Source organism: Equus przewalskii, chromosome 25 (genome assembly GCF_037783145.1).
Source record: "Equus przewalskii isolate Varuska chromosome 25, EquPr2, whole genome shotgun sequence".
In the NCBI taxonomy this organism is placed as follows: Eukaryota; Metazoa; Chordata; class Mammalia; order Perissodactyla; family Equidae; genus Equus; species Equus przewalskii.
In genome coordinates, this window is record NC_091855.1 from 44,316,862 (window position 1) to 44,337,024 (window position 20,163).

The window sequence follows — 20,163 nt, forward strand, 5'->3', positions numbered from 1 at the left end:
CATTGCAAAAGTCCCAACTCGTACTAACAACGTTAACTTAGACATAGATCAGTATCAGAAAATAAAGGTTATTTAAAGCATATTGTTATGGTTTCTGGATGGTTCTTCCATCTACTAGAGAATGCAATAGAGACACAGGAAATTGACCCTAAATATGGAGTAAATTTTGTTTAAATGGAAGTTTAGAAACATCATCCTCCAAATCAAAAAAATAATCATACCTTTTATACATCACACCTGAAACCCCTACAGTTGCCCTGGGAAGTTGACAGAACAGCAGGGGCAGCCTGTTTCACCTCACAGGGGCACGACAAATGAGTAAGTACTTGGTTTCACGATGGCAGCTAGGATATAGGCTAGCTTCCTGCTGTCTGTACCATAAGGGGAAAAGTCTGATGGGAAAGGGAAAGCAGCTTACTGAGCTTCACCCGCCCGCCCACTAGCACTCCCTGTTTTGTTTCCACACACCAGCTCTGCTCCCTTGGTGAGTCTGGCCAGGCTGTGTCACCTCTCCATGCCTCAGCGTCCTCATCTGCAAAGTGAGTAACAACAGAATCTACCTCGGAGATGGATTAGATGGAGTACTGCATGTGAAGCATTGAGGCCAAGGAACCACCTCATTGTGCGTGCTCCAGGAAGGTAAATTGCCACTGTGGTGCTTGCTAACATTTTAGGAGTCTTGTCTCCCCAAATGGATGGGCATGTTTTAAATTTTGGGTTGTTCAAGGTGTTTTTTTTAAATGTCTGTTGTGAGTTGAATTGTGCCCCCCCAAAAAGATATCTTGAAGTCCTAACCTCGAATGAGGTGAATGAGACCTTATTTGGAAATACTGCTTTTTGCAGGTGTAATTAAAATGAGGTTAGACTGAATTGGGGACTAGGGTGGGCCCTTCATCCAATACGTCTGATGTCCTTGTAAGAAGAGAAGAGACACAGAGATAGGCACACACAGAGAGAACACCATGTGAAGACACAGAGGGAAGAAGGTCACGCTACAGAGGCAGAGATTGGAGAGATACAGCTGCAAGCCAAGGAACGCCAAGGACTGCCAGCCACCACCAGAAGATAGGAGAGAGGGCATGGCTCTGCCGACACCTTGATTTTGGACTTTTGGCCTCCAAAACTGTGAGAGACTAAATCTCTGTTGTTTTAAGCCAAGCAGTTTGTAATACTTTGTTACAATAGCCCTAGGAAACTGATACAATGTCTTAAATGTCTAAATTTCCTAGAGCTGGCACATAGAGGGCATTGGATATATACTGCATGAACAGATGAAGAGATGACTAAAGACCAGCACAAAGGTGAGGCAGGCAATGGGCGTGAGTAACCAGGCAGGTGTGGTGAGTACATGTGCACATCTGGATGGGGGGGACAGTGCACATGCCCCACCTTAGGCTCTGAATGACAGAGACTAGGCTCCTGGAAGGGCTGCCACATGGGAATATGTCCCAGTATAGCAGGGCTTCCAATTTCCTAAGGAACCAGAAATCTGGATTTTTAGGTGAAATCTCCCAATTTCTTAAATGTTGGCTCACAAATAAAATAAGTGTACCAGCCAATAAAACCCCTCCAGTGGCCCATTTGCATTTCTAAGGTTGGGCTCAGCCCTGGGGAGGATGCACAGTGGCTGACTGATGAAAATCAGTGACATACGGAAAACTCATCCTCAGTGCTGGCATCCTGCCTCCTCTCTGATCTGTCTGAAAAAGAGCATTAGAGCAATTGAAATCTGACTAAAGGAAGAGAAGCAAATATCTAGAACCCAGATGTGCCAAGCAGGATAAATAGTCCCTATCCAATGGAAAAGCCCTAAAGCTGAGAGGCTGGACACCTGACCCTAACCTTGAGATAAATCCTCTCTTTGAGCCTCAGTTTCCCCATCTGTGAGAGGAAGGGATAACATGTGCACTTGCTACCTCCCTGAGGCATTAGGATGCCAATGAGAGAATGTGGATGACAAGGCTTTGGCATCAGTGTGGTGTCATCGGGACCATAATCATAATTCTAATGGGCATGGTCAGTATGATGCAAAGTCTCCCGACAGCCAGTCCCATAACTTTACCATTAGGCTGGGTCACCACTGCTGCAACACAGTCAATGGGACATAGATTTTGTTCTCCTTGACTTATATTGATTCACAGACAGACTGTCTGAATTAGGGCACCTGGAATATTTCAAAAGAAAGCTACTGAGACTATGGTGAAGGAGAAAAGGGTATCTCCAAAGTCTTGAGGTCTCTTGACTTTAAAGCAAAGTGTGATCCTAGGACCAGCAGCACCTGCATTATCCGGGAATCTGTTAGAAAACGAAATTCTGGGCCCCACCCAGACCTCCAGAATCACACTCTGGGGAGGGCCCAGCAATCTGTGTTTTAATAAGCCCTCCAGGGATCCTGATGCTCACTCCAATTTGACAATCACTGGCTTGGGGAAAACAGGTCATACACAGATAAGCAGGACAGGTGCCCTTTAAGAAATACAGAGCCAGGGCTGGCCTCACGGTGTAGTGGTTAAGTTCCACATGCTCCGCTTAGGCAGCTGGTGGTTTGCAGGTTCGGATCCCAGACATGGACCTATACAACCCATCAGCCATGCTGTGGTGGCGACCCACATACAAAGTAGAGGAAGACTGGCACAGGTGTCAGCTCAGGGCTAATCTTCCTCAAGCCAAAACAGAGGAGGATTGGCAGTGGATGTTAACTCAGGGCGAGTCTTCCTTACCAAAAAAATAAAATAAAAATAAATAAAAATTTAAAAATAAATACAGAGGGGCCGGCCCTGTGGCGCAGTGGTTAAGTTCAGTGTGTTCCCCTTCGCGATCCTGGGGTTTGCAGGTTCGTATTCTCGGCATGGACCTACAGCACTCATCAGCCATGCTGTGGCAATGACCCACACACAAAGTAGAAAAAGACTGGCATGGATGTTAGCTCAGGGCTAATCTTCCTCAGAAAAAATACAGAGAGAGCCCAATGTGGCTGTAGATGTTTGTACTAAAAACTAGATCCAGGTGACAACTCTACCCAAAGTGGCAGCTGACTCAGCTATGAACATACTAAGCTGGCCTTCCGGGTGATATAGCTTCAGGGCTTTTCTCATTGAATAGGGACCAATTATCCTGCTTGGCACATCCAGGTTCTAGAAGTTTGCTTCTCTTCCTCTAGTCAGATTTCAAATCCTGTAGTGCTCCATTACAAGGCCACAGCCTACAGCCCGTCAGCAGTCAGTGAGCTGACTGGCATGTGGATGCTTCACCTGGGTAGATAAAATGTGCCAGATTTCCAACAAAAAGGACAATGTATGGCAGACGTGGGAACACGTTAAGATGCTCTCTTGTAGAGGTTTGCAAATGGCTGTCAGGAATCAGAGCAGGAATCCCACACTCTCCTGCTCAAAAGTTGTTTAGCCCAATGAGGAAGGGGCACAAGTAAACACGCAACTGCAATAACGTGCCTCAAATGCCAGAAGGGAGGGGTGGGCGGCTGTTCGTAGAGGCAGGAAGATGTCCTGCCCAGAGGGGCTGAGATTTCACAGAGCCGGCAAGCTTCAGCTGGGGATCTACCAGGCAGGTATTAGCCACCACTTGTTTACATGTGGCCTCCCTGGGCAGGGCCTGCTATGTAGGCAGGGCCTGTATCCTAGCTGCGTAGCAATTCAGTAATGTTTATTGGTATGGGTGCATTAGATTATCAGGGCTTAGGACAGAGCCCTCAACACAGCCAACACCCTTTACTGCCTCTGTACTCACCAGATAACCTTCGGTTCCCTTCCAGCAGCTCTGAATGCCTGCTCTATGCATAGCAATGTGACAAGTTAGTGCTAGAAGAAAAACGAAGCATGTGAGTAGCTCATCCTCACACAGGGGAGACAAGAACTTAAGTAACTAATAGTGTGCAGCTTTAAAAGCACGCTGCAGGTTAGAGAAAGCTGAGAAGGATGTCAGAGGAGATCATCTGGCCAACCAAATGGCCCATCACAGACAGAAATGCCTTAGAGCCCTCAGTGGCCTGCAGCTCACAAACAAAAGGCTCTCAGTCCACGAAGACTTATCTTGCTCAACCGGGCTAATTCATGCTGAGCAGACTCACAGACACCAACGTCTAAACAACTCTAAGGCCAATTTACTAATTTACCTTTTCAGCATCTATTCATGACTACCATCCAGGGCATGCACTGAAATGCATAATTCAGGCACACATTCAACAAGGATTTTATAAGCACCAAGTGCCCATTATTTAGCAGACTGTGGGCAGCTAATTGAGCAAATAACACAGCCAAATGAGGCAGAGACCCAGAAATGGGAGGAGGAATGAGCTTGGCGTCAAACAAACTAGAGTTCAAACACTGTCCACTATTTATTAGGTAACTTTGGGAAAATTACTTAACCTTCCGGAGTCTCTTTCCTTACCTATAAAAAGGACATAACAACACTCTCTCACATGATTGTTAAAAAATTACATTGGATTACGTATGTAAATTGCCTAGTTTTATTTATGTTTATATTTATCTGGAGAGGCTGTGTCACATAATGGTTAAGGGAACAGACTTTGGGATCATACAGATCTGATTTAACTTCTAGCTCTGCCACTTAATAGGCATATGATCTTGAGAAATTTACTTAATTTTTTCCACTAAGCCTCAGTTTGCTCATTTGTAAAATGAGAATAAAAATTCCTCAGAGGGGCTAAGAAGTAAATAAGATAGTGTATTCAAAGTACTTAGCAAATTCCTAGGTTATGAGAAGCATTCAACAAATGGTATGGTTAAGAATAGTATAATAAAAAGTTGTCAGTGATTAGATACAAATCAGTGGTACAGATACTAAAAATTAAAGTTTAAATTAGTACAAACTTGTTTAATGAAATTAAATACGGGGCCATCAAATATACCAAAAAAACAAATCACCTTGTATTCAGTTATTTAAAAACTTTTCTAAGGAGGCAGGCCTCTTGCCTCAGACTAGTTTCATGCCCATATTTTGCAACAGAGTTTGTAAAACAATGTTATTTGCATGCAGCCATGCAAGAACTCAAACGTTTCAATACTGCTAAGTCATGCTCCATGGTGAACCAGAAGCAGCATCTCTGGGATCTACCTTTCTAGTTTGTTGGATGGGAACCCATAAAGCATTATGCATTTGGTCTAACAATTATACACCCATGTACATACTGTGTGATTGTAATGAAAGCCCCTGCAGTAAAGGACACAAATCACTTCCCTCAATTCTGGATCGTTCCTTTGATTTATTCTCTCAACCGACACTGCCAATTTTAAAATGGCTTATAAAGCTGATGAATTATGGAAGAGTGATCTGGAACTGATAAAAACCAACCTTCCAATTCTAACCTTCTTACAAATTCGACTGGCCTCAAAGGGCAGCCCCTTATCCACCTCAGCCTGTCCTCAACCACATCGCTATTTCATCCAGACCCCGGAAACCACACCGCTGCCATGACGGCCGGTTAGAGACCACAGGAGAGCGGGTTAGGACCAACAGCTCAGCTTATTTGGGTCTTGCTCTATTACAGTCTAGTATGTTTTCAAATTTCAGGGTGGACTCTAGGAGCGTTTTTACAGTCGCAACTGAAACTTTTACACAAAAGTAAGTTCCTGGAAGAATGTGTTTCTGTATCACCCCAACAGAACTGAAATAAGAGGCTCTTTCTAAATTGTAGTCATTTTCAAGAGAATACACTGGAGCCTCAGTAAGAACACCTGCTTTGGGCTGCTGTGCCCAGCAAGGAGTCACAATTTATGAAATGGAGAGGTGGATTCCACGAATGATAACCTGATGTGATGCTTTTTTTAAGCAAAGTGATAGTGGAGCACGAGAACGTGGACACCCCCTCCAACAAGAGCTTTCAGGAGGCCCTGGAGTTACGAACTAATTTGGTGTTTTCCCCTTCAGAAAACGGGTGGACGGGAGCAACCACCTAAGCTAGGCTCGTAGGCCGGGTCCCGCGGAAGGAGCCTCACAATGACCCCGTAACGGTGACTTGGCGAGTCACGGTCGCCGCGGCCACGCAAACCCGAGCTTCGGAGGGTAAAAGGCAGCACCAGGGACGAAAGCCCCCGGCCCTCCAGCCCTCACCCTCTGCCCAAGCCTAGGGAGGGGGGTGGAAAAACAACTTCTCCAAGGCCCGATAACGGGCGTGCCCGGGGCAAGGAAGAGGCAGAGGAGACCCTGAGCGAGGCTGCGCGCATGCCGCGGAGGGAGCTCAGGCAGGAACGCGGCCTCGAGACGGGCGACGCCGCGGCCAGGCCCGGAAAAAAAAAAGGACGCCAACCGCCATCTTCCCGGAGCGTCTAAACCGACAAGGCGCGGCCCCGCAGCTCATGCCCACAGCTGCGGCCCGACCGCTCTCGCGAGACCGCGAAGGCTTCTGGGAAAGGCGGGGGAGGGGAGGGCAGGGGAAGGCAGGAGAAGGAAGCCGGGACCCCGGGCTGGGGGCGGGCTGAGGCGGCGAGTGAAGCCTCAGGAAGTAGAAGGGGCGGGGAAGGACGCGATTGACGCGGCATGTGGGCCAGTGAAGAGCGAGCTCGGGCGGGCCTCTAGCCAATGGGCTGTGCGGCCTGGCGCGGGGGGCGGGCGCTGGGGTCGAGGGTAGCTTGAGCGCGGCGGCGGCGTTGTTCAGTCTGAGCGAGAACATTCCAGAGGTGAGTCCGGTGGAGAGGCGGTGGCCCCGCGCCCCCTCCCCAGTCCTCCCCGCCCCCTCGACCCCCGCGGGCCGCTGGCTGGCGGGGAAGGCGCCCCGACGCCCGCGGCTCACAGCGCCGTCTCTCCGCGCCAGGTCGCCAGGCCCCGGGCGCTGAAGGGTGTGGACCCCGGACGTCGCTGGGACTGCCCCTCCCCGCTGCTCGGCGGCGCCTGGCCCGGCCGCTCTCGCTGCGCTGCCTCCGCCGCCTCCGCCCCTCCTCGGACTCGGGTTCACACGCGCCTCACTTCATCCCAGTCCCGGGCGAGCAGCGTTGGGTTTATGTCTTTATTTGACGAAAACGGTGAGTGCGCGGGCGCGGGCCGGCGGGGAGATGGCGGCCGCACAAGATGGCGGCGCGCCGCGTGACCCGCGCGCGTGTGGCGCAGTTCGGGCGGGCGGGTGGCGGGCGTTCCTTCCCCTCTCCTCTCCTCCCTTGCCTGCTTCCGTCCGCCCCGGCCGTCTCCCCCGCCGCGCCCCCGCGTTCTGCCCCCGTCCGGGCCGCGCGGGAGCGCGCCGCGCGGGCCCGCCGCCTCCGGGGGCTGAGTCAGGCCTAATTGCTGCATTCGTGAGTCATCGCCCGTGCGGGGCGGGGCGGGGGCGGCCCGGGCCGGCGCCCCTCGGCCGGTTTCGTTTCCCCCCGCCCCACTTCTGCGCTCGCGGAGGCCGGGCGGCGCACATGGCGGGGCTGCCGCGGCCCGGTCCACCCGCCGCCGCGGAGCCCTCGCGAGGGTGCGCCTCCGCAGCCCCGCCTCGCAGGTGGTGCCGGGTCGGCCTTTACACACCGGAACGGAACGCCCGGTGGCCATGGGGACGGGAGCGAAGGTTAACTGTGTTTGCGTAGGGGAGAGAAAGGGAGGAGAGGTCGAGGTCGGGTCTTGGGCGATCCTCGAACGCACTCTGCTCACTCCAACAAGATAATGTTCCGGTGTATTATGAGAGTGGTTTTTTTTTTTTTTTTTGAAGTAAGCATTTGTTGCCTAAGTAACAGTTTGGTTATTTTTAAAGGACGATTTCTGTAGTTTTCTGTCTCAAAATGATGGCTACTATGGGAGGGGGAGAGTATTTGAGAAGTGTTTTTGGTAGTACGGGCTCGGTTTGGGAGAGAAGTCATGTGTTCATTTTCCAGCCGTTAAAATATGGGTACTTCACCGAAGCACACCGTTGACATGCCGACTGTCTTTGGTCTGATGGAAACTCACAGTAGCTGAAGCAGCAGACTTTGGTTTTTTGAGTCAGGCATCTCCCAATCGGAGTCACGTCTTAGTCAAAATGGAGGCCTTTTATGTTGCTACAGGTGTCTTGTGTTATATGGGAATACTAGCTATTTTTCACATGAACTGAGATACATTTTAACACCGGAGAACTCGAAATAATTAACAAGAACGCGAAGGGAGGCGTTTCCATGCAGGAATTATGTTAAATATATTGGGGTTGTGTGTCCTGCTTTCTTTTTCAGAGCTGTTGCGCAGCCATTGGTACCTGTATTGGGGAAACATAGCATACAAGCAAGAAGCTTACAGCCTCAGTGGCGAAAATTTTTTCATGTCAGAGACCGAGAACTCTTGCAGTCGTTTATGTCATCCCTTCTTCTCCAGACAGAAGATACCAAAAAGTTGCAATCAAAGATCTCTTCATCTTATTGATAAAGCCACTAATAAGCCAAAATGTCTGTCAACGTCAACCGCAGCGTGTCAGACCAGTTCTATCGCTACAAGATGCCCCGTCTGATTGCCAAGGTAATACTGATGGTCATTGTAATAGCAAGTCCTAAGTTCTTTTAGCGATTGCATCTCCTGGGGTGGACAGTGGAAAATTAAAATTCTTATTTCTTTTAGGTTGAGGGCAAAGGAAATGGAATCAAGACCGTTATAGTCAACATGGTTGACGTTGCAAAGGCGCTTAATCGGCCTCCAACGTGTAAGTAATGGGTCTTAGAGAAGTCTGAAGAGATATTTTAGCGATATAGTCTAGATGATCTTTGATTTATTGCCATTAGTACATGTAAGTACCCGAGCAACACATTTTTTAATCCAGTAATTTGGAAACAGTGATGCTTGCATAAGTGTGGATGTGTAGCTAAAGATTAATTTAGATAACTAACGAATCAAACCATTTTTTTAAATAGATCCCACCAAATATTTTGGTTGTGAGCTGGGAGCACAGACCCAGTTTGATGTTAAGAATGACCGTTACATTGTCAATGGATCTCATGAGGCGAATAAGCTGCAAGACATGTTGGATGGATTCATTAAAAAATTTGTTCTCTGTCCTGAGTGTGAGAATCCTGAAACGGATCTGGTGAGTGCCTTTGAAGTTTCTGTCAACAGGGAAAAAAAGTATATCTGCTTTTCTGATTAGTCTTGTGATATCGCCAAATCGTGTTCCTGAGAATGCAGAGCAGACTGAATTGGAAATAAAACACAGAAGCTCAAATTTGAGATGTTTCCATACTGACTCTAATTGGTTTTTTGGTTTTTTTTTTTTTTTTTTTTTTTTTTAGATTTTATTTTTTCCTTTTTCTCCCCAAAGCCCCCTGGTACATAGTTGTGTATTTTTAGTTGTGGGTCCTTCCAGTTGTGCCACATGGAACGCCGCCTCAGCGTGGACTGATGAGCGGTGCCATGTCCGCGCCCAGGATCCAACCCAGTGAAACTGGGCCGCTGAAGCGGAGTGTGAACTTTAAGCACTCGGCAACAGGGCTGGCCCCTCTAATTGTTTTTTTAAAGTAGATTACTTTGTGAAAGAACATTCTTTTGTCTGTTAAGCTGGTGTTTTAGGGGTCTTCTGATGGTTAGATCACACTATGTTCTTCACAGACTTTTTATCATATATTATGGATGACATACTTGTTTTTACTTTTTTGGCAGCATGTCAATCCAAAGAAGCAAACAATAGGTAATTCTTGTAAAGCCTGTGGCTATCGAGGCATGCTTGACACACATCATAAACTCTGCACATTCATTCTCAAAAACCCACCTGGTAAGTCTTCATGATGAATTTCTGAGGTCTTAAAGCAACTGATTGTTGGAAACAAAATAGTTTCTTTGTTGCTATGAAAGTGGAATATAATACTTATAATCTTTGTATCATTTTATCAAATCTGACTTCATTGAGAGATGTACCGTTAAAGGTGAAAAACAGGCTGCCGATTAAACTCTCTACCATACCATCAATTTTTAAGACATGCTAATTAGGGTGGATGAAATAGGTATTGTAGAGTAGAATGTGTGATGGGATCCCGACAGAGAATCTGCATCTAGAATACTGTGTTGTAAGCGGGGCGGGGGCTTGGCTGGTTAAGTATGGAGAGCTCTTAGAGAACTGCAAGCAACACTCTGTGGCAGATGATTGAAAATGTCTGACACAATTTGAGCTTGCTATAGCAAGAAAGTCTAACCTATTCCGGTGTTCTCTTCTCCGTGAGACGAGCCGTTATATAGACTCAAACAGTGTTCTAGCTATTGGCTGAAGTACTTGCTGAAATATGCTCTTGTTCAAGTTCGTGAGGGATGGAGGAAGAGGGTCTTGAGTGCCAATCTTACCCAGCTACCTAGTCTTTTGAGGCATCACTGCTTCATCGTAGTCTAACCAAATTGTTAATGCTACCATATTTTGGGAGGCTCCCTTCTTAGTCTCAGTTTCTTACCTATGAAGGTACAGTGAATGAATTTGGTCTGTGAGTCTTGAGTTAGGGGTAATGTTGTGTTTGAATGTGGTGTCTGAGTGGAGGGTTTTGAAGCAAAATGGCCGGGCTTCAGATGTTCTGGCAAACAGTGTGGTGTAAAATAAGCCATGGTACTAAACTTTTACTTCCCTTCTGTTTCTGATAGAGAATAGTGACAGTGGTACAGGAAAGAAAGAAAAGGAAAAGAAAAATAGAAAGGGCAAAGACAAGGAAAATGGCTCCGTGTCCAGCAGTGAGACGCCGCCGCCGCCGCCGCCAAATGAAATCAGTCCTCCTCCACATGCTGTGGTGAGTGCACGGTTGATGGTATGGTAGGCACCAAAATTGTGTAAAATATGTTTGGTTGAGGTAGGCAGAACTTCAAGGTAACATTGCAAAAGTATTTTGGGTTCCAGGTGCTGTTTGGTTGATTGAATTAAGGTGAACCCAATTTGTTTTCACAGTAAATAGATGCCATTAACTTGAGAAATCTGAGGTCTGTTTTCTAAAGATTGGCACCTGAGCAAACATCTGTTGCCAATGTTTTTTTCTTCTCCCTAAAGCCCCCTAGTACATAGTTGCATATTCTAGTTGTGGGTCCTTCTAGTTGTGGCATGTGGGACGCTGCCTTAGCGTGGGCTGATGAGTGGTGCCACATCGGCACCCAGGATCTGAACCAGTGAAGCCCTGGGCCACCGAAGCAGAGCGTGTGAACTTAACCACTTGGCCACAGGGCCAGCCCCTGAAATATTTTTTACATTTTAAGGCCTTTGGCGAAGCGTTTTTGTTTTTATAAAGACATTTTTTTTTTAAAGATCTTTTTTATTTTTTCCTTTTTCTCCCCAAAGCCCCCCGGTACATGGTTGTATATTCTTTGTTGTGGGTCCTTTTAGTTGTGGCATGTGGGACGCTGCCTCAGCGTGGTTTGATGAGCAGTGTCATGTCCGCGCCCAGGATTAGAACCAACGAAACACTGGGCCGCCTGCTGCGGAACGCGCGAACTTAACCGCTCGGCCACAGGGCCAGCCCCTGAGTGTTTTTGTTTTTATAAACAGGAAGAAGAGGAGGATGATGACTGGGGAGAAGATACAACTGAAGAAGCTCAAAGGCGCAGAATGGATGAAATCAGTGACCACGCAAAAGTTTTGACGCTAAGTGATGATTTGGAAAGGACTGTTGAAGAACGGGTCAACATTCTGTTTGATTTTGTTAAGGTAAAACATTTGTTTCAAGAACGGTTCAACATTTTCTTGACTGATAAATCACCTTCGTGCCAGCTTTGGGCTTTTGGCTAGATATGTTACTTTAAGCTGGGTACTTGATAGCTTTAGAGCGAAATGTGCCTCTTATTTCACTGAATTGTTTGCTTTCGTTTGCAGAAAAAGAAAGAAGAGGGTATTATTGACTCGTCTGACAAAGAAATTGTTGCTGAAGCAGAAAGACTGGATGTAAAAGCTATGGGCCCTCTTGTTTTGACTGAAGTTCTTTTTAATGAGAAGATTAGAGAACAAATTAAGAAATACAGGCGCCATTTTCTAAGAGTAAGCAAATTGTTTTACGTTCATACATGAGATTAGAGCTGTGTGAGCTTGGAAACAAGCAGCACTTTCTCGCTGCTGCTTTTGTCATCCTGAAAATGGAGATAACTGACCTTCCATGTATGTAAGTATCTGAAAAATGTTGTGCATAGTCCCTTATGGATAAAGTAACACAGAGGTCTTTGTGTATTGACCTTTTTGAACCACTGTTTTGGGGCCACAACCTTAATGAACAATCCTAAGGCAATGAATATACTTGGATATTAGAATTGTCAACTTAAAACGTCTGAAAAGCTTGTTAACGCCAAGATAATCTATTTGCAGTTTTGTCACAACAACAAAAAGGCTCAGCGGTACCTTCTTCATGGTTTGGAGTGTGTGGTAGCAATGCATCAAGCTCAGCTAATCTCCAAGATTCCACATATCTTGAAGGAGATGTATGATGCAGACCTTTTGGAAGAAGAGGTCATCATCAGCTGGTCAGAAAAGGTGGGGAATGTATCAACAATTTGCTCTTCAAGATCAAAGGTATTGAGACAGCTGTTGGGCTTCTTTGGAAGAAGTACCTTAATACTGAGTCACTTCTGTCTACATTAGAATACAGCCCCTGTGCTTGACTGGTATAATTTGTAGGTGATTCCTACCATGTCAGCCTTCTAGTAATAACTGTTGAGACTCCTTAATATTCGTTTGCCGAATTATGAATACGTTTTTTGTTGAGGTTTTAAGATTAGGATGTGACCCAGTTCCCTCGAAGAACTCAGTATGGGCCGTTAGTAGATAACTCAAATTATTTTTTAGATTCTTCGAACTAAGAAAATTGTACTGAACACTTTTTAGGCCTCTAAGAAATATGTCTCAAAAGAACTTGCCAAAGAGATTCGTGTCAAAGCAGAACCATTTATTAAATGGTTAAAGGAAGCAGAGGAGGAATCTTCTGGTGGTGAAGATGATGATGAAGACGAGAATATTGAGGTAAACAGTGGGGAGAGTATTGAATACTGTGTTAATGATGGGTATTTGAGAATTGTAAAACAGCAATCTTGGGTCGTTTCAAATTTAAAATTTTCAGGTTCAATAAAATACAGTCTCAATAATTTGGAAAATCGTATTAATAGGATGGTAGAAATCTCTCCTACCCCCAGACATTATGATTCCAAATAAATTTTGTCTGAGTTCCCAAAGGTTTAATTAATGCAAGTGAAGTAGAGGGTGCTGGTAATCTGTAAAAATGAATAAGATACTGTTGGGCTATGGAGAGGTTTTAGTTTTTAAGTAACAAAAACTGTGACATGAAGAATGATAGCTGTGTCAAAGTAATTTTTCTTCTTTGTTGATCATTAATTTATATTGCTATTTTTATAAGCAGATTTATTGGGATAAAGGTTTGTGATAACATTTGTTTTGTCAGGTGGTGTATTCAAAGACTGCCAGTGTACCGAAAGTTGAAGCTGTGAAGTCTGACAACAAGGATGATGACATTGATATTGATGCCATTTAAGGGGTGGGTGCAGCCCAGCTTAACTAGAATGCTGCGAATCTTTCTGCGTCATCAGCCAGAAGTGCAACATGTATGTGTAAAAGCTAAAATAGCTTAACATCATGCTACACTTTCTACTAAAAATGTATTGCTGTGAGTGGTCTGTAATTAAGCCCAACGAGACATCTAGGGAGTCCATACACATACCAGTGAGCAGATATAGTTTGCTTATTTATAGCATGTTTCTTTTTGAAAAATTAGTGGTGGACACATTTGGATCACATTTATACAGTTATGAAAATAAAGATTTGATTTTGGTCATTCTTCAGATTTTTGGCTCTGAATGACTTAAGCTGAAGTAATTGGCTCCTTTAAGAAATGTTGCACCATCATTCAACCTGAGGATTCTTGGAGCCTGTTAGATATTGTTAGGTGCTGAGGTTGTAATGAGGTCTTTAGCAGAATGTAAACTTAAACTTATTTGTAATTACTTTATTCAGCTGTTAAGAAATATAGTACTTAGAGGTTTTATGTCTCGTCCCTCACATTGGCATCTGGTAGGTTACATTCTTCCCATGCCAAGGTGAACTGATAATTAAATGACAGTGCAACACCTTTATCTTACAAACAGTAAAAAATGACTTGAGTGTCCTATAAATAATTTTGAGAGCAGGTTTTGAAACTTGAATTGTGTTCTTTCAGTCCATGTACACTTGGCCCAAATTGTAGTCTTTGAAGTCATGTGCATTGCACGTTGGATGAGCCAGGGGAATTATTACCTTAACAAATAAGCATTTTATGTGTATGTAGCTGTTGCTTTGTACTGGGAGAAAACTCTCTAACTTCAGGGTGTGATTGAATACTAAACTATAAGATTTTATTTAGGGTAAGGAGGAAAGGGTGCACTTAATCTCTAGTAAAAACTGAGCATAATTTTTCACCTTTTACGGTTTAAATTACAATTTGAAAATGTTAAGACATTGTATCTTTTGTTCAGTGGATTTACCCTGATACTGTGGTTTGTTCTTTAATGCATTCTGTATTTGGACACATAGCTTATGCTTTTTAGGTTTTGGTTGCTGTCTTGCCAAAATAAGTGTTACTATATCTCAAACTTGAGTCCCGTCCCCGCATCCTGTCATCCCCCCCGCTCCAATGTCTTATTTGAAGAGAAACCTAAAGCTTACTTCTGAATCAGAGCCTATGTTTTGGTATAGGACTTGCAGTGTTTATTTCGTGTTGAATATAGCCAGACACCCAAGAAGTCTGTGATGATGGCCTCTGAATGCAGGTGACTAGGGCCTGACCCAGCCCAAACAGGACTTCAGATTTAGAAGTAACTTCCTTCTGAATTCCTTGCCCAGTTGGCTGATCTAAACGCACTTGCTATGGGTTCTGACTATATCTGAGAAATCATCTTCAAGGTAAAAACTTGTTGCATTTATTCCTTTACACAAAAAGTGCACTATGGGAATCAAGAATCCATGGGCTTAATTTTGCTTGGAGCACTGGCTTACATCATTCACCTCTCTGATTTATGATTTCTTTGTGATTCATCTCACAGATTATAATGAGACCTTAGCAAATGTATGTAAAAATTTTTTCACATTGAAATTAGAGAAACTTTTGATATAATAAAACCTCATTAGCTTGATATTTTAAGGAATATTAAAACCCAGCAGTCTTACTGGAGAAATACAAATTGGTCTCCAGCTGCCTTTTGATACATTTTGATGAGAATGAAGCAAGAGCCATATACATGAGAGAAATGTGCTTTGACACACTAAAGAGAAGAGATTTTCACAAATTCACATCTCACCTAGGCTTCAAATCTTTTTGGCACAATGTGAATTTGTTTTCATTAACTGAAATTCTACAGGAGATACTGGTGACCCAAGCCAAGGCAAGTTGTGCTCAATACCCAATGTCAAGCTAATAAGGTTCTGTTATAGAGCTGCTTCCCCTGCCTCCCCCCCCGATCTGAAGGAACACATTTTCAGGGTTTCTAAACACTAAAGAAAATTTTGGCTTAGACCAGTGCTCAGTCTAGTGCCAAACTTCCAATGGAATTTGAATCCACATAAGAATTTTATTCACAGAGGCTATGCTAATAGAGTAATCCTTCACTTTTGCTCTATTTAACTGTCTTAAAATTTCCTGTTTCAGACTGCTACATTACTTGATTAAACAATGTTAAAATTATATTTTGTCTGTTTTAGTATTAAAGTTAACCTTAATTTTTCTTTGTAAGATTGGAGCATTGAAATCTTCCCTGTTTTATAGCTGCTGCTTGAGATATGTGTTGGACGTCTCCTTCTGCAAGTTGCCAGCCTTACTCAAAGAATAGAAGTTGCTCATTATCTTGAATCAGTGGCTTTCCTTAGGTCTTGTGTTCCTAGTCTATAACTCAAATTGATTACAAACTGAAAAGGTTTGCCTTAATCACATTGATTGAAATCTTTATGGGTGTTTACTAGGGAATTCTGGACAACAAGTGTGTAGTAATATAACTGGATATAACATGTATCTCTAGTTAAGAAAGAGGGAAATAGGGAAGATTGCTTTCTAAACAAGTCTTTTCTGAAGTTAGTGAACTTGTTAGGTACCAGTTTGAGTCCTAAAGGTTCAAACCTGGGTATGCCTCCACATTCCCAATGTTTACTCCAGTGTACCAGGCATTAACTAAAAGCCTTTGACGTGGAGATAACTTAAAAATGAAAGTCAGTCCCCAACGAGTGGGAAGTCCAGAAGGATGTTGGTATAAGTGAGCCGTCTGCATTTTATATCTGTCAGCATGCAAGGTTGGCCCAGTCTCTGCATTGTCATTTTGGTGGTTTTTCAAATTCTGGCCTGTATGACCACTCCAAAGCTCTCAGTACCAAGAAGAGGCTACACTTGTGTCACTGCCTCCCTCCAGCTGTCTTATGTGTATTGTGTTTCTCTGAAGGGCACAGAGTCATGCAACAACAGTCCCCAGTACTCCGAATTGACTTTGATTCCTAAGGATGACACTCCATAAGTGGAGTGACATGGGCAAATGACTTGTCAGAGGTGTATGGATGGCTTGTGCACAGCCTCCAGAGTCTGAGTCGGTGAGCCTTTGTTCATAGGAGGTTTGGAACTGGGGCTTTGTCACCCACAGTAGGGCTTTGTACTCCAACCCTAACCCCCATCCCAACAAAGAGGTCCTTTTGAGGAATCAAATCTCTGGTACTTTACAGTTAAAAAATTGGACCATTTCTGAGTGTTACAATATATGGGGGTAGTTGCTTGAGAGTTGTTCTTCCTCACACCCTAGACCAGTAAATAACAGTGTTGGGCTCTCAGAAGCAAACAGTAAGACCTGAGTTACCCCAGTCCCAGACATTTGGTTATCCATTCAATGAGCTCCATTTAAGGGGAGTATTATACTTGGGCTTTGGAGTCAGACCTGGCTTCTGGCCAGGGCCTCCCTGTAAAAACTAGGAAACTTATCCATGTCTTCCTAATGGGAATGGTAACCCCTGTGTGCAGCACTTAAAATCCTGGCAAGCCTTAAGCTGTGATCAGTAGTAGAGGTAATGCCTGGCTGGGCAGGTAGGGTGAATTGCTGCCTGGATAAAGGGGATAGAAGAAGACACAGCAGAGCATGTGTTGGGACCTTAAGGAGGGTGTATGGAGCAGGGATCACTGTAGACTGAGGAGAGCAGTGGATAGCTAAAAAGAATGAGGTATATGGCTGGGGAACAGTTTCAGGGTGCTACAGTGTTTGCCTTAAGTAGCCCCCAATGTGCCATGGGTGGTAGCTACCAGCAGCACTCGTTCTGCAGTGATATTCAGACCAAGCCAGGTCAGTGTCTGAGGACAGACCATGGCTCCTGAGACCCCGTAACAGCTGCGGATAGCACCCTGGAACCAGTAGCCAGCCCAGCCTGTCACCTGTCACCTGTCTCAACAGATTGAGATAGCTGAGAAGCTCCCATCACTGTCATCATGAGGCAGCACTGAGCTGGTGCTAGAAACTGATTCAGTCCGACTGCACACATCTTGGTCCAGGAAAATAGACCCCAAAGCTGATGGTGACAGCATTGTGGACCTAGGTAGGAATCCTGTGAGGAAGAATTCAGCCTGCCTGTACGGCTGAGGGGGCTTCCAAGGTGACCTGTGACCTGCCGAGGTGAAGAGGAAGGGCTCCCAAGCATCAGGAATGGCGTAAGAGATGGGTGAGGACTTGGGTGCAGGGCCAGGGGGTAAGGCTGGGCTGAGACTGGTCCAATGTTCCTGACACCCAGGAAAGGGATCCTTCCAAGGTACCCAGTGGATTTGATGGAATTAGGGGTTAGGTAACATGCACTACACAAGGAAGAAATAAGCCCAGAGAAGATAACTGGCCCAAGGTCCCACAGCACACCTACATAGGGGCTAGACCCTGTGGCTTCTGACTAGGCTAACTTTGTCTTCCATACAGCCTTGAAGTCCCTGTTGCACTGTGAAGGACTTAAGACAGGATTTTCTGATTCTTGGGGTGGTTAGATGTAGGGAAGATAGCTTTTCAGGGTCCTGGCTTGATCTTGGGTGAAGATGCAACAGAGGGGTCTGGAGCCATCTGAAGTGATCACCTCCAGACTGAAACAGCCCCAGTGAGGGAGCAGGATGTCATCCCGTAGTGTACCCCACAAGATGTTTTGTTTGTACAAGCTTTTGTTTGGGCAAGCTTGCTGTTGTTTTGTCCCCATGCTAGAGGAGTTCCCAGATGAAAGCAGGCACATGACAGAGGTGAAACTTGAGGGAGGAAACAATTGATGACTCTTGAGGACAGGCTTGTGACAAAAAGCCTTACAAAAGAGGAAACTTCTGAAAAGATGAGTAGGAATAAGGCCAGGAGAGAGAAGTGGGGGAGCACATCTGGAAGATGGAAGTTGCTTTCTATAGTTGAGTGCAATGGGTGATGGAGATGAGGCTGGAAGAGACGTTACGACATCCTCTGCAAGCTGTCGACTGAACCCTACAAGCTGTAGGAACAGAATCACTTGGGTCCTGCTGCTGTGGCAATCGAGGCAGTAGGGGACTGTCTTATGGTTGATAGAGCCAGCAGCTGCTGTGAGGAGTTGACTGGTTAGACAGGGATGCACTTGAGCCTGGAATGGTTGGGGAGCTCAAGCAGCATTGGGTGCAGTGTCCCGCATGGGAGGGATTAGCAGGCTCAGGCCCTTGTCCCACAAGCAGCAGAATTTCAGCACCTAGGAGTGATGAAACTTTTCCCTCTTGAGACTGGGATCTACTATTTGTGGTTTGGGTAAATTCCAGCACCCAGCCAGGGGGTCCTTGGAAGATCAGGGCCTGAGTGAAGACAGGGTTTTTCTGTTCTGGCTTCCCAGATTGTAGACAGCCATTTGTGTTTGCAGTGTTGGGGGCCTGAGACAGTGAAGAAAAGCATCCTCAGATGTGACCACAGGCCTTATGTATTAGTCAGATTCTTTCAAGAGTATTATAACTTTTTTTATCGTGGTAATGTTGGTTTGTAACATAGAAATTTCAGGTGTATATCATAATATAGTTTGTTTTGTGTAGACTACATCACGTTCACCACCCAAAGACAGACTGACATCCATCGCCACACACATGTGCCTAATCACCCCTCTTTCGGCCTCCTCCCCACCTTCCTCTCTGGTATCTGCTCAAATTCTTTTAATAACAAGTAACCCTAAGTCATGGAGCCAGTTGGGAGGAGGAGTGGTTTACCAAGGGTTCACATGGTAACAGATTCACTGGGAACCTCACAATAGAAGTCTGGCCTTGTGAGGACTCGGGAACACCAGCAGGTCCAGCCTCATGGGCACATCGTACCAACCAGGGCTCTAGGCACCTGGGCAAGAAAGAGCATCCTTCCAGGGCATTGCCTCCATGCCCCTTCCTCTACATCCTTTTTCCCCTACCCATACGCTTCTTGGTCCTTTACAACCACCCACACTCAACTTCCTTTTGATTTGGCTTTCTCATGGTCCCCCTTGGCTATAAGCTTCTGTTCCCACTGCTTAATGCTCAGTTCTTCAGACTTCCCAATTCAAATTTCTGAGAAGGTATGTTTGGTAGGCTCTACTGGTCCTCAACATTTCTATCAGGTGGATTGTTCACTTCTGGCTGCCACGAGCTCCATTGGCAGCTCCCGTCAGCTGTGACCAAGGAGGGCAGGGTGTCATGAGGGATTAAAAATGTGACTGCCAAAGGCTGCCTCAATAGAGGTGTGTGATTGGGGCAACAGAAACTCCTGGGACTTAGAGATATCTGGAACACGTTGCATTCACTGGAACCTATTTTCTCTGTAATTAGCAGGCTTTGAGAACATCTGCTTAGCAGCTGCCTTGTATAACCAGTGGACAGACAGCAAGTGGACACCACCCTTCTGTGAGTGTGAGTGCCCAGCACTGGGATAAGTTACCCTGTGTGAGAGGCAGAAAGACAGGACACAGGCCCTGCCACAAGGATTTTACAGTCTAATAGGGAAGACATGATTTCCCTTCAGGAAGCCATTAGAGGTTACCTGATAGAGAGGTGGTCTTGCACAGTTGTGGTTTGAGTCTGTGTGAAAGACTATCAGGGAAGGTTTCCTGCAGGGATGCAGAGTGGAAGAGTCACTAAGTTAGATAATGTTCTCTGAGCCACAGGGAGCCCCAAATGGTGGAGCTGGACAGAGGCTCAAGAGGAGCATTTTATGTAAAGGGAAATCAGCAGGCTTTGGTGACCAGGCTAGACATAAGAGACATCAGGAGATGGACAAGTTGCATAAAGCGAAGATGACGGTTCAGCT

General features: G+C 45.4%; 1 protein-coding gene, 1 long non-coding RNA gene and 1 other non-coding gene across 3 annotated transcripts; all 3 read left to right on the forward strand.

Moving 5' to 3' along the window:
• The first annotated feature begins 462 nt into the window (after window positions 1–462).
• Window positions 463–5,642, forward strand: LOC139079314 (uncharacterized). Its single transcript, XR_011532846.1, has 4 exons — window positions 463–639; window positions 844–1,125; window positions 1,230–1,301; window positions 5,548–5,642. It is a non-coding gene; the product is annotated as an uncharacterized lncRNA (long non-coding RNA).
• Window positions 5,643–5,970: 328 nt separating this feature from the next.
• On the forward strand, window positions 5,971–15,578 carry EIF5 (eukaryotic translation initiation factor 5). Its single transcript, XM_070593353.1, has 12 exons — window positions 5,971–6,653; window positions 6,788–6,995; window positions 8,151–8,430; window positions 8,530–8,611; window positions 8,820–8,992; window positions 9,562–9,673; window positions 10,525–10,667; window positions 11,414–11,572; window positions 11,738–11,899; window positions 12,221–12,385; window positions 12,737–12,871; window positions 13,308–15,578. The coding sequence occupies exons 3-12, from the start codon at window positions 8,359–8,361 to the stop codon at window positions 13,395–13,397; spliced, it is 1,293 nt and encodes a 430-aa protein (XP_070449454.1). The 5' UTR covers window positions 5,971–6,653; window positions 6,788–6,995; window positions 8,151–8,358; the 3' UTR covers window positions 13,398–15,578.
• LOC139079484 (small nucleolar RNA SNORA28) lies at window positions 10,020–10,145 on the forward strand. Its single transcript, XR_011533178.1, has one exon. It is a non-coding gene; the product is annotated as a small nucleolar RNA SNORA28 (small nucleolar RNA).
• Window positions 15,579–20,163: the final 4,585 nt, after the last annotated feature.

Excerpts from the sequence above, each read along its gene's own strand:
- EIF5 (XM_070593353.1), top strand. The coding sequence starts at position 8,359 with ATGTCTGTCAACGTCAACCGCAGCGTGTCAGACCAGTTCTATCGCTAC. Across the intron at positions 8,612-8,819 it reads GCTTAATCGGCCTCCAACGT|ATCCCACCAAATATTTTGGT; the intron begins GTAAGTAATGGG and ends TTTTTTAAATAG. Across the intron at positions 12,386-12,736 it reads TCATCAGCTGGTCAGAAAAG|GCCTCTAAGAAATATGTCTC; the intron begins GTGGGGAATGTA and ends AACACTTTTTAG.